This window comes from Strongylocentrotus purpuratus, unplaced genomic scaffold (assembly GCF_000002235.5).
Source record: "Strongylocentrotus purpuratus isolate Spur 01 unplaced genomic scaffold, Spur_5.0 spur5_scaffold_6, whole genome shotgun sequence".
NCBI classification, from domain to species: domain Eukaryota; kingdom Metazoa; phylum Echinodermata; class Echinoidea; order Camarodonta; family Strongylocentrotidae; genus Strongylocentrotus; species Strongylocentrotus purpuratus.
Window position 1 is genome coordinate 23,129,118 of NW_022145612.1, and position 15,283 is coordinate 23,144,400.

The 15,283-nt window shown below is 36.1% G+C and overlaps 1 protein-coding gene across 2 annotated transcripts in view; it reads right to left on the reverse strand.

Moving 5' to 3' along the window:
- LOC575613 (serine/threonine-protein kinase A-Raf) overlaps nucleotides 1-15,283 on the reverse strand; it is a 46,487-nt gene that overhangs the window by 25,641 nt on the left and 5,563 nt on the right. For both annotated transcript variants that reach the window (XM_776001.5, XM_003725033.3), the window contains exon 2: nucleotides 2,304-2,405. In XM_776001.5, the coding sequence (XP_781094.4) occupies nucleotides 2,304-2,405 (102 nt within the window). The remainder of the gene's footprint in view (nucleotides 1-2,303; nucleotides 2,406-15,283) is intronic.

The window sequence follows — 15,283 nt, forward strand, 5'->3', positions numbered from 1 at the left end:
GTCATTTCAGAGAATTGCTGATACCGCTGGCAATTACGGTAAATTGAGCCCCAGGAAAGACTGCTCATAAATCTTTACGCTGGACTCTTTCTCTGTAAAGGTTCAGTTTCACCAGCTTTATTTCTCTGAAATCCAGCGCCATGATAGGCATTATATTCATGCACGTAAAGGCTAATGTATTGAACAAGAGTACATGCAACTTGTAAGAAAAGGGTCAGTACTACATCATCTGATATATTCACCTCAGAAGAGTGTTTTGGATTATAAACAAATAATATGAACAGAAGTCACTGACAATATTGCCAGCTTCCCATCAGAACCCCCCCCCTCCCCTACCCCTTGGTGACCTGGTTTAATCAAAGAACACTTGGAAAGTTCACCCAATGTAGTAGAACTATATTCATAAATGTTCAATGGTCAAAATTATTGTATCAGATATTTCCAGGTTGGCATCAGACTCTTTTCCAGTTCTTCTGGCCATTGACTTTTAGAGGTTGGATTATAGCAAACTTGCAGACAAAAGTTTGCTGACATGAAGAGAATCAGATGAGGAGAAGATGATTATAAACCGAAGCTGAAGTGGTTCTTATCTAGGTCATAACTTCTTACTCAACAATACACCTTTATGGTTAGAAACCATACAAACTTATTTGTAATGCAGTCCAGACAGCTTTCGAAAGCAATACACAAACAAGACTGTATGATCAGGTGATATAAAGTCCCTGCAAAAGTTTTCAGAAATGACTGAAATATCTTCATCCTTTGCTTGTCTGTATTTGTATTTAATTGTGTCCAATGAAAGATTATTCTTTTGAGATACTTGGCCTTTATTACCTCCAGAATACAGTTCACAGATTCACTTTCTCTATTGCCTGAAATGGCGTAAAAGCTTGCCAAAGACTTGCTGAATGAGAAGGCTTTCTTTCAAAGCAATCCAATCATTGCATCGTGATGTTTGGACTGGAGTGAACATGTCGGCCTACATGTACATAAAGCAAAATCTAATGTAACGGTACCTGCACCCAAGACTACTGAAGTACAATAACTGGTATCGGGTCAATGGAGTGGATACATACTTTGGGAAAGATTTGTTTTATGTACAATTTGAAAACATTTGGAAACTAGTCTAAAGCCATCCAAGACCAGTTTACCATCAATGAACATGTATATTTTCAAAACTTATTTCAAACCTCTATAAATAAACACCAATGTTCTTTCTCTACAAATGAAAATATGGAATACACCAATATATTATTGCATCCCTGTTAACACTTTGTTTCAGAGAAAAAAATGTGTCTTTCTTTCACATAAAATTGTTACGTCAGTGCTACAGACCACAAACTCAAAAGCATCTCTCCCTCTCTGGCATGAACTGGTCTAAATTTGACTCTCAAAATGAACCCCTGGCATTGTTAGCATACCAGAACTTACTCCGTTGTGCAACGCAATCTAACATACCTGAGTTAAACATTTCTTAGTACCCTATTAAATATTGCTAGTTTAGATTCGTTAGATGGACTGACCCAGTCTGAGGCTATTGTCAAATGATTTAATAAGAAACATTTCTAGATGCAATCACAACCAATCTATAGGCCTTTGTGCATGTTTTAGCCCTCTGGAAGTACACACTGAATTTGCGACACAAATTTGGAGTGCAGTTTTCAAGGAGGCAGAGGGGCCAATAATATATCTGATGACGCGATCATACTGTAATTAAAAAAGCATATGCCTTATTTAAAAGTCCTTATTGGAAAGTAGATATATTATGAAAAGTCAAATTCAGTTTATTTTAAGACTTATCTTTCTATACCCATCACATACCACTCATTCCTCATTTCAATATTAAGAATATCAGCAAAGGCTGCAATACTTTCCAGTATTCTGAAGGAAAAATATCACTTACATCTACATGTAGACCTTCTTTATAACTTCTGTGGCATCATTAAATTGTGAATTGAGAATAATGTTTACTTACTTCAAAGCATGACTGAATAGACTTTTCCTAGCCCTAGCCAAATTCATTAATATGTGTCATTAGCGTTAAATAAGTCATAATTTACTCTCTGGTTTTGTATACATTAGTATCATGTACTAAAATGGGTGACTTTCAATAGAATGAATACACTAAATGTCTGAAGATTTGTCCATACTTTAATCTGTTTACTAACCAAAATGAAGCTATGCATATTTAATATCTCAATTCCATAACTCCCACACAAAGCTGAAACAAGTGACCAGTACAAGATTGATCATTCAATTATAAAAATAAAAAAATTATTTTTGTAGAAAAATAAAAGTCTTACCTCAAGAAATATTGGAGGTGGTGGCTGCTCGGTTCCAAATCTTTCCATCAATTCCTCAATATTCTTCTTTTTCAACTCCATATGCATATGGATGACATTTAACTGTGATAAGAATGTGAAAAAAGAGTAAAAGAAAAGGGAAGAAGAATATGATGGAGAAGTAAGAGGGCAGAAGGAGATAGTAAAATGTAGAAAAACAAAATAAGAAAGAATTAACATGAATATCAGTTCAGAATACACCTACTATCACAAACATAAATATAGTTGATTGCATATATCTTTTAATTTTGTTTGATCAATTCTGAATTTTTGGTGAATCATAAATTTGTCTGTCTAAAGCTAGAGAATCAGTTATTGGTATTAACTTTTTATAGTATAGAATGTAAATCAAAGAACAATTCAGATATGAAAATTAATGATCAACACAAATGAAATATATATGGAGACAGGAAAAGGAATTAGAAACATAATATTGCTGCAAAAATAAAGAAATACAAGAAGTAGCAAGAAGGCAATATCAATGTTGATCAATTTGTATAATTCACGATAGTACATGTTTATGATAAATATTTCACAGGATTGCAGAGACTGAGCTGCAGGATTCTGAGATTAGTGTTCTAGATGTATTATTAATTTTGCAAATCATTTCAACAGTTTAAGCAACAAGTTATTTTTCACACTCAAATAATGACAGTGTTCCAACACATTATGAGACATAAAACAGACCACGGTATTTACCATTTTATTCTTCTCTTTAACATTACTGACAATTATCGACAGGTAAAATTATTCACATTGATCTGAAACCATGCACATTAGTATGCAAATTACATTTCTCTTCACAGAATACATGTAGATGGCTTCAGCGTGAGTGATCTTTATACTGTAGAAGCGATAGGGTTAATAATGAGGGGGGGGGGGGGAGGCACTTTGATGTAGAAGGTGATATATCGATCACTTATGAGTAACAATTCTGAAAATGTTAACAAATGGAGGAAATGGAACTTTTCCCTGTAAGCTAAACAAAAATAAAGATGTTTGATAATATATGGTGTCATGTGTGCCTGTTGGGAGCATCCTGGTAGTACCACTCATGCACTTTGCCGTCTTACCAGGGTACGGCTATCCTGCTCACAGCATTGTTTCGGCTTGGATCTCTTATTGCAAGGAAGTGACATCTCTTCCTGGTTGTACAACATGGGTTATGACCCCTCAAATAAATACCATGAAATCCCAGATAAGCGTCCTTTTAAACCCTCCAGCACGAGGCTAAATCCACACAAAATATCTAACTTGGTGCTATCCCACTCCAGGTTCAAGGGCGAAAGAGAATCAGAGATTGAGGTCGTGGAACTTTGAGGCAGACCTGGCGATATATCGTACGCTTGCTTGCTTGCTTGCTTGCTGCGATAGAATTAAGTCAAAGGTACATCTGGTCTCTGAGAATGATTGCGTATGTATACATGACCAGTGAGCTAATGATCCTGATTTGTGTTATGCTCTCATACTAGTTACTGATGGTATCCATTAATAGCGCACATATCAAGGTATAATGTTTCACAACTCATTCTACCCTTACTCGGGTTCATGCAGTTCTCTCTCCCTTTCTTTCTCTATCTCTCACTTCTCTCTCCCACACCCTCTTTCTCTCTCTCTCTCTGTCTCTCGTCATCAATCACCTGCACCCTCTCTCGCATTAGCCCCTTATTAAGATTGCCCCTCTTTTCTCTCTTCATTCAAATAATTCAGGCCTGTAGTATTTGGCCTATATCATTCCTTCCTCTTTGTCTATCAACTCTTCTCTTTACTTTGTCTCCGATCTACTCGTCTCTTCCTCTCTCTCTCTCTCTCTCTCTCTCTCTCTCTCTCTCTGAATTTCCTTTCTTCAGTCTCTCATGCCTGCCTGCCTGCCCCTACCTCACATGCCCCCTTTGCATTCCTCTACATAGCTTTATGCTCACTACCATTTGGCATCGCTCCAACTCTGCAAACGTGGATACAAACGTTTGGCATGGCACGATGGCTTCAGCGAAGTCACCGTCGTCGCCAAAACATACGACCTCTCCCGCTCCGTTCCAGTTATGCAATAGTAATGCTTGTTAATCGGTCAGACAACCGGTCGCCCTCTGTAGGGGAAACTGGCCATTAATTTTTGTTTGCAAAAATAACTTGCAAACAACTGCAACACTTCCGTGTCTGTAAACAAATAATTCATGTTTGTGAGTGCATTATTGAATATGCACTGCATGCAAATTAAGTCACAGTCGGATATGCATGGCTCCACACTAAGTTTTTTGGAAGATGTTCTGTATAGAACCTTTTAGAGGCGGAATTTATGGGCCACATGTTTGAATTTTACAATTTTAGGAATAAATGTGTCCTGGGCGTATTTTAGGTGTCAGTCCCTGGATAATGAACAAGACCGGTCAGGTCAAGTTCATTATCTGGCTCATTGTGACTTTACTGAGTGCATATCACTAATGCACATGCTTTTAAACATGGATCATTTGTTTTATAAAACAGGAAGTACGACATAAAGTTGAGAAATAGGCAACAAACGCCTAGTGTAGCACAGTCACGGAGGCAGCTATTTGCCTTATTCAATGACATTTGAAACTTTAATCAAACCTGCCTTAGTTGCCACCTCTCTACAGTGGCCAGTTACATGTATATATTGTTCCCTCTAGGAAGAAATGTGTGTTGTAGGACCTGTCTAGAAAGGCCACCTATATGTGTCTACAGTTTTGCTGTTTCCGTGTATTTCATAGCATCATAATTTTGCATACATGAAGGCATTTGGGAAAGTTTTAGCATGGAAGGCATGGTAAAAAAGAATGATGCATGGTCACGTATGGTCATTTGACCAAATAGACTCCTTGCATTCTAGAACCCATTTTTCATAAAAACTAAATGTTCCATGCCACATGATTTTGGAAATGCAATAAAATGTTTATGATATAGACCAAAGCAATGCTATTCTCTGTAGGTGAACTTAATGCACTTCATCCATAGATTGTCTATAATATATCTCGTAAATGACAGAGCAAAGCAACAATATATATTCTCTGAATTTTTGGTCTATCAACTATATGCAATTTTTTTCTCCTTCAAATTTTGGGAGTAGTGCTTAAATCTATTAATCAATTATTGCTGAATTGTTCTTAATCATACAGTACCTCTTCCATTATACATTTTCAATCTGTAAATTTTAACTACCAATATCACCTTTTTTTTTCCTTCTCTTTTTTTGTTGTTGTTGGGGGGGGGGGGGACCTTATCAAATCAAACTATTCTGTTTCTTCAAGAATCCTAGGACATTCAATTCACCATTCAACATTTGAAGGGCACATAATACAATGAGTGAGTCATTGGAGTCATAATACTGAATACAAAATGACTTTTATGTCTGAGCTAGTCAAGCTGCACAATGTTTTGAAAGGGCGGGGCTTAGCTATCATGACCTTTTTATTCTGGGGATTCACATGTCAATCAAAACTTCTATTGTGCCACGGTAGTCAAATTTCGTATTGTGAAAAGATCATGCTGGGAGATATCTACCGTATTCTGAAAAAGTAGCTATAAAACTGTATGCATTATCTTTTCAAATATCAGAGTTGTTTCTCTATAGATACAAATTTAATGATGACTTTTACTTCCTGTAGATCACATACAGGTAGTCAGCACTCTGCACACACATACATTATGGGATGAATGATTCCTTGAGTTAGCGCATCTATGACTGTGTTGATATGTATCAATAAAAGACTTGCTGTAGTAAAAGGTTAATGGAATAAAATTAAATTGTATCCCCTAACTACCGGTAGACATTCATACCCACCTTTCTTATGAGCTCTCTCTTCCCACCTCTAATTTCTAGTCTCTGTGTACTAAGACATTGCACAGAAAATCGTCAGAATGCCTGGACGCACGGTTGCCATGGATGTACAGTTGTATGACATCTTTCAGTTTTTACAAGGCTACACTCTATATTTGTAAGAATTTTTAATCCTGGGCAAATCATTAGTTGAGCAAATTAAACAATAATATCTTGAACAAAGCAAGCTCCAGATCATCTGCAAACATACAAAATAAATCTTCACACCATGGGACTTATCTCCAGATACCCATCCTTCTCATTAAAAGTTGATTCTTTAGTAGTTAGCTTAAGCCCAGTATATTTTTATCACTACCCATGAGTTTTAAATTGTTGTTATTCTCCAAACGTTGCGCTCTGTTTTTTGTCTCAAGAAAAGCTACCATTACCAATTTATCAACATAAAAAGGATGATCTTTTCAAAAATATAGATAAAAACTATACAATACTGCTTTTTTGAATAATATTTCTTAAGTATGTGAAAAAGAAGATTATTGAGATTTATTAAATAATACATCTTAGACCACACTGCTAGATGCACATTCAACATCAAAGGTATTTTTAATAACTTAGATATTTGGGGATGCAGAAAGCAAAAGGAAACAGAAATGCTTTCAAACATTCTTCTAAAATCTACTAGACAACAATAGGCCCAATAAATTAATAAAATATTATTCAGTCCCACATCAAGTGACAATCCTTGATCAGGCCCATAAATCTAGACCGGAGTATCGTCACTCTATCTTAGTTTCAAAAGTGTTGGGGAGTTGTGATGTCTGATTTTGCGCTATCTAATATTCTGATTAGGAATAAAGGCAAGCATAAGTTTAAATACCCAGGGTAGCTAGCTAGCTAGGTGCCATGGCAATATGTACATGTAGATTCATGGCTCCCCTGGATGCAAATACAAGAAACTAGGCTACCTTATAGTCTCGCGTCTTCAGACTTGATTCAATTTTTTGGTGGAATGTTTACATGTTGTAGACTTATAGGTACTCCATGTATTGTTTACATACATGTGGAAGGTTTTGAAAGAAGAGGCTACAATGTACACCAACACCATTTATACTGATAACCTGAAACTGCAACTTCGTCGGTAACATGTAACACATTTGGTAATATTCTCGCACTTCTACATTTCCACCAGTATATCTACAGCAGAAGTCTCAGACGTACACTATCTACAGGTACTTGTAGAAGTACACACAGGAATCCTCTATTACATTCCACACTTTTCATCACATACATTTTCCTGAATCACCTAAACACCCAAATATCACACGTAATGACACCCTGCACATGTCAACTAATTATGTCTAGAGTAAAGAGATTCTTTGTGTGACGAGATATCATGTTTGTTGCTACAGATGTACTGTACCATCGAATGTAATCAAGCATGAACTGCAAATACAAGATAATTCAGAATAAAATCCTTTGTATACAAATTTCTAATTGTCAATGTGTGTACATTCTGTGTATGCTTCATATCATTTTAAAGTTAACCTTGTGCACCTTCTCCTAAGTACTACCAAAATTGGCCTATCGCTTGTGACTGTGGAACTTGGAAGCTCACTTAACGATATTAAACAAGTTCATGTACGTGTATGCTGTAATTGATTGTGAATTTGAAGAAGAACAAAAATCTCAAAATCAAAATGTATTTTGTCTATCAAAAATAACGGGGCAGGATGTTCATATGATCAATATATTATAAACAAACATGTAACTCGTGTATTTTGTAATTGTGCTACACAGTGGGCCTCTTGTTTTGCCCCAAATGAGAGCACAAAACCTGAAAAGCAGCTGTGAAGTCAACTATTTAGCCTACATCACACATTCATCGAACTTGTGTTTATTGTAAGACAATTTCGTACAGACAGAGGCTTGATGGACCCTGGACAAAGGCAGACTAAAAACAGCTCAAGCAATGACGTCAGTGCCTCACAAGCACATCAGTTATTCAGTTAATATTGTCAACAACAAAGAAAAGAAGAAAAAAAATCAAGCAATCATGGAAAAACAAGTTAGACTGTTCTATGGTGCCTGTGTTTTTGTTCGTCTACATGTGTGGATACATAACGGCTCTGCTAATTGGTCATGGATTGGGAGTTACCTGCAAAGGCTGGAATTCCATCTTATCATAGCCCCATTGGGGATGCACACCAGGGTAGTATGGTGGAGTATCTATGACCCAAATCAAAGTGCCAAGTTCATGGCCATATATACCTGAACGCTCCAATCTGAGTTTATATGTACATTATTCAAGAGCAGAATCGGTATGCAACTATGCACCGATCATCTATAACTTTGCTTCAAGGTGAAACATATCTGTACATCTGTATAATGTACAATCATACATGTAGGCCTAGTATAACAATGACTTTAATTACGAGTGTGTCGGCCTATAATTAAAGGTGCTACTTAACTTTTGTTGGGCTATGACGAAATATCCCTTGAAAGTGTTTGGGATACAGCACATCAAATTAACCAACAAAAAAACTTCTTGTGATATATTCCTTAACTTAAAAAATAATGAAACAATCTTTGTGTATGATCTTCAATTTTTCCTTGAGGTGCTTCTAATTAACCAACTCAGAAAACAATGACCTTATTTGTGAAGGTATCATCGATCTTTTAAGCCAACCCTTTCTATTATTTTTCAAGCAGAATTTTGTTTATATTATGAATAAATTACTTTTAACTGTATATACAAAGGGGAAAAAACACAGGGCCAACAGTGTACATACAATAGTTATCATCCATTTTTAACATTTAGGTCTCCAATTAATAACAGTCATAAAGTCTGTTAATGCAAAGGGCTGCAATGTTGTATAAATCTGTGGCTGTAATCGTTGTAATCTTGACTGCAATGTTTTATAAATCTGACAATACAGGAAGATTATTTGTGCAGTGGTGTGTAGATTTGTTAAGTTCCACATTAATGTACATGCAGCTACTGTACAAACCAGAATACATGTCTAGTGCCTATCACAATATCACAAACATCATGATGTTCTTAGACTTGAAGGCAAGGCTGCACACTATGGAGTATACATGTACATGGACACACAGTATATCACAAACAGGAAAACAAGTGTGATTTGGGGGAGTTAGTAACTGCTCGTCATAGAGCAATGACAGTCTGGGGTAGCTTGCTAAATTGGATATCAGAGGCTGGCAATTTTGGGACTGTCTCGGCACTATAAATAGTACATCTGCAATTTTTTTCAGGTCACTGCATTAGTGCAGCTATGAAGCTTGGAGTCTTAAAACACAAGGTCAACCTAGAAAGAGAAGGTTATGCACAGTCTCTACAGGAATCTTTATACATACTGCTTCTCAATATTCAACAAGGTTTCTGCATTGTACAACATGCATGCTATTATATTTGTACTGCTTTTTTTCTTCAATAATCCCCTTGCCCAGTATTTCCACCATATTCTCACAACAAATTTTATTGTATCTGACTGCATGAATCATCTGTATTTGGACTACTGGTAAGTTCTGCCAATTGAAAGATTTTTAAAAGTTTTTTTAATTTTTTTTTTAATTGTAAGGATCTGCAATATGTGTCAAAATTCATACAATTCTTTAATTTGAATCTTTGAAAATAAATGATGAGATTAAAATATTCATTTATTTTAAAAACAAGGGGGGGGGGGGGGGGGGTTCTTGAAGTGGATCCAACCATCTATTATCTCCAGCACCTCTACAAGCGGATGACCTCGTGAGTTCATCCAGGTCAGTAGGATGGAAACATTAACCCTGCTTGAGGTGAAGGTCAAGCCTCAAAGGAAAGCCTTTTGAGCCCCACTACCATGTCATGTAGCTTACCAACACAAATGTGGTATGTGTGGTATGCCATCAACTACTATGACCCCTCTACGTCATCTACATATATCGATATAGTCTTGCTTGACAATTTTAATTATTTTCATTTAACTCAGATTTTTAGACAAATTATCACTTCACAAAATGAGCATTTAAGCAAAACTTCTACTACCGGTATATGCTAAAAAAGAATGCGTTCTGTTTCAGACTTTCAGTCCAGATATAAAAGCTAGTATGTTCACGTAATAGTACCACTTCGCTGTGCACTAAGTTCAACTTCTCAAACCCAATTCAAGACGGTTCCAATTTATAGCGCTTTAGCGTCTTTGGAGGAAAGCGCTTCATAAGCACAGTTTTTATCTTTATTATTATTATTATGGTTGGCTTAATTTTCTGTAATTAAACAAATACAATCTGGCATATCTGCACTACTTGATGAGATTACAGACCACAATATTCTCTCCAAGAGATTTAACAGTATGACATTTCGGCAGGTCATGACCTTTTACGTGTGCACATGTACAGTGTACAGGTATGCCTACACTGTACATGGGTCAATGGTAGTATGACATTTCGGCAGGTCATGCTCTATTAAGTAAATAGAAATCTTTGGTGTTTTTGGTACGGCATTAAGAACTTTAAAGAATAAATTAGCTGTTTTCCTCTGCTATGGAAAATGTACTATAATTGTTTTAACGAAAATAAAAATTTTCACACAAAAAGAAAGAGGTAACCCCCATAGTCCATACATAGATACGCATTTAGTGCACCTTCAGTTCATACTACAAAACAAAGGACTACCACTAGTACCAGGTATACTAAATGTAATATGAGCCATCTAAAATTACAAATTGAAAACAAGAAGAAAGACACAAGAGATTCAACACGATGATGAAATACATTAAGATGGACATGTGTAGGCCTAATGTACTTGATGTAGGCATACCTGTACACTGTACATGTGCACACGTAAAAGGTCATGAAAGGACACTTGCACACATGCATTGTACTCTGAAAGGGCTTGGTATTTCAGCTTGAAAGATCTCATAAAACCCTCCTGGACATTGTTCCCCAGGGGCGTGTTGCATTGACCTTAAAAAATGGGGTAAAGGTGCTAATCTGGAGTATGCAGAGGTGACACACAAAAAATAGGGTGTTACACATAACGGTCCCAAAGAATGTGCGGTATGCATCAGCAGCTACACAAGGTATACTGTAACAAGGCACTGGATTTATATTGTGTGTACATGTACATCATATTGTAGATCATACAAATACATATCCATTGTAGTACAGTCATGTAAATTCAGTTTCACAAGTATTCAAGAACTCTTAAAGTTACAGCATTTCAGTAATACTTTTTAAAGTATTTGTGATTTGTGATTTTTTACATTTCAAATATGAAAATGAAATGAAAGATGGATCGTGAAGAGTACATGTACAGATGAACATGTACTAGGGCTGTGACGTGTAGTCGAATGCTCGAGTACCCGCACGGGTGACAACTACTCGGGTACGAAAAATCGTACCCGAATATTCGGCCGGAAAAAAAAAAAAAAAAAAAAAAAAAAAAAAACTCTGTCCAGGCCGACGCTTACCCGTGCCTGGGTGAGCGGCGGCCGCTGGCATGGTGCCGTCGGTAAAAATGTTTCCAAACTCAAGCACTGTCAACTCAGCACTCAGAAATTGGGACCAAATGTCTGGATTTCTGTTTGGACTTGGAGGAAAATGGATTATTCTGCTATCTTTGATTTTTAAAACAGCATTGTTTACTGTTATTATTATTATTAAATCGGCGCCTTCACCTGCAACTCGAAGTAAAATTGCATGCGTTTTCCGCGACAGAACTGAGATACTGCTTCAGTGGTATGGTGGTGGCAAAAAAAAAAATCAAAAAAATTCAAAAAAAACATGGCGTCCGATTATTCGAGTATTCGCTTGTAAGCCTGGGAGTGTACTCTGGTACCTCATTACACTGTTGTGCACAGCTTTAATATTTACATATAGTCCTAATTGTAGAAACACACGTACAGCCTTTGTTTAATAATTGTAGTTGTAAGTATATGTAACATGCTCAAAAAACATAAATCAGGATAAACCAATTTTTCATAAATTAAAAAAACTTGGTACGAATAATTTAAATTTAAATTTAACTGGACATGCAGGAACAAATAACAAGAAAACATTTGTAAATATACTCATTAAAGAAAAGTCAATTGCAAAGCCAGAGTAAATTATAAGTTAAAAAGATAATGAATTATAATGGTTGTCTACAGACTACCATGTTTATGCTCATGTTAGCCTACATTTCAGCCTGTACATGTAGCTGGCACAAAGAAGTAGAAAATCAATAGAAACCCACGTAATTTGAGAAAGTGTTTATGTTAGCATATCACTTTACATGGAAATCTTGAACTTCATTTGACCTGAACTGGTCCCTGGTCATTGACACTTCCCTAGTCAGATAAAAAAAGTACTGAAGTAGGCCTTTTCCATGTTTAGCAGTTAGGCAAAATGAGGTCATAAAGTTAGGCATAATATGTTTGAATTGGACTGATGATTGCATTGGTGTGTACACACATGTATTGTACATGTACTCAAATATGATGAACGGTGCATTCATCTGGAGAACTTGATTAATTCTCCCTCCTTAAAACACTGCAATAAATCCTACAGCATGGATATCCAGGTTTCTATCAGACAGGTCAGGTATGCCTACCGGTACATGTATTTACTGTAAGCCTACAAAATATAAATGGTACACGTAACAATTATGCTCACTATTCAATAACTTAGTAGAAAGTATTCAATGGCATATCCTGAAGTGAATAAGCTTGGACTAAGCCATAAAACTTCAAATATTGTTTCTTCATTATACATGTAGAAATCGTTTGGCATACAGTGTGTAAACACGATGAACATCTGACGAGCAGACGGTTATATGTCTGTGCCTACAGCTGGGAAGGGGGCAAGTGGACCCTGACAGACTAAGAGAGATTTGCTGCTGGCTTAACATGTCGCCAGCCTGCTCCTACTAGGGGTGTTAAAAGGGGGTCACTGGCTGATCAGGGATGATCTGTCTTAATGAGAGCACACAGGATCTTGGAAGGGGGGAGAACTAACTGTAAGCGACTCCAGAGTTTTTTTCATTGCTATTTGAACTCTTCATCCAGTTACTTAATGCAAGTCATACAGTGATACACATCGCATGTCAGCAGGCATACATGTACAGTGTACACGTATGTAATGAGGGCCTTCTGGATTTAAAGTCGCATTAACAAGTCTCGTCTCTAAACCACACCCATTGCTACTAAATTTATACGTCTTTTTTACATTGCCTTTAAGCAAAAAGAAATGTACATAATTCAAAAACTGAAATTATGGTGGGTAGGCCTTTGTGTACATTAGTACTAATGTACTTACATGTAATACCTACTTTTTGGACTTTTTAGGTGTACACATGTACTGTACATGTATGAATGCATTGTTGATTTGTCATGCTACCAAGGCTGCACAAGAAAAGTTTAAAAGACGTACCCAATTTCACATTTTGTTTGGATTATACATGTAAGCCTTTAAAGGCAAATACATGTAGATGAAATATCACTAAAAAGTACATTTACTCGACAACGAATGTGCTGGCCTAAGTGTTCTGTTCAGACCTAAAAATATAATTCTCGCTTTTATAAAATATAATCCCTAGGGCATTTTACGTTGCAGAAAAATCAATATGAGAAAACTTTTTTTTGTGTGGATATACCATAAAAATTGTCTGTCTTTGCTCATTCTGTGTTATTCGTGACTTGCGTGACTTGTGTGACTTTGCCACTTGTCGCTGCTCTGCATGTGTTAGCATGGTAGCAAGAAGAGTCACATGACAAAAAAAATTAAAATATTTCACCTGTGTTTTGAACGTGAGCATTTACACTCAAAACGGTGGAGTTTCGGCCGGCGTTTTAAGAAATACAAATTCAAGATGTGTTTTCTTTTTTTAATTTGGGTTTTTTGTTGTGTTTATGGGAGGCAACTTCCGACATAACTCCGGAATGTGAGAAAGATCAATGTTCCTTGCTTGCAGTGTAAACGCAGCTTATGTTGAGCCAGCAGTGTCAGTGCGACCCACCATCGCTGATAGTCGCATAGAGACAATCATTAGGAATGTCTGGGTGGACCATGTATTAGTATCATGTGGATTTCCACCCACTTCCCTTTATACAAAAATCATTATCTTTAGTGCAAATAAAACAAAGGCACATCACAGGTGTTGCAGTATATAAATACACATGTAATGTACATTTACATGGAAGCTCTGTACAGTGTAGGGTATGGCAACAATATATGACTCAACCTTAAAATATCTAACATGAAACAAGCGAAGTCTATGAAATAATTGTATCCTAAATTGTATCCTATAATGTACGTAATGTAAAATATATTAGAAGTTTCAATTGCAAAATTAAATTTTGAAACTTTAATTCTCATAAAATTACATACTTGTATTAACAACAATTACAGAAAACACATAAACAAACTGTTTGCAAAATTAAGAAATAACAAGATCAACATAAACAACAAAGAACACGGCTATAATTTATGACATTTGCAATCTATAAATAATGACAAAAATTCAATCATAATTCCCAAATATAGATACTGCATGTAAAACTGCTAAGTTAAAAATACAATCTTTAGGATACAATTTTACAAATACATTTGTAGATGGATACAAAGCATGAACTCTTCTTGTCCAATAAGGTAATTAATAAATCACAAACTCCAAACAACAAAATTGATGACCAATCAAAATGGGCTACAAAAAGTGGGCACATGTCCATTTTGCCTTTACACAAACAGCAAAAATGCTCATGTACATGTACATGTAGGTATACATGTACATGTAGTCATGTACAAGTGCTTTTGACAGAAATCACTTTAAATCTTTGTAGTATGAGCTAAAAAAAATAATTTAATTATCCTTCAATAGCACACAAAGAAACTTCATTCGAACAATTATTCACACTACTCTACAATGGCAATGATTGTGCTATTTCCTAAAATGGAATTTCTTTATCCAAGTTTTCTGTATCCTGCATTTATCTTATTACATTTATTATCTTGGTCAATGATGAAGTGTTTGGCCAGTAAACAACGCCTCTCCATTACAGACACACAAAAAGAAATACCGGGCAATGTGAAAGAAAAGAATGTCTAAACCACATTCCAGCTGCTGCTACAAGATCTGATCTGCCGCCATTTTCAGACAAAGTTTTTTCAT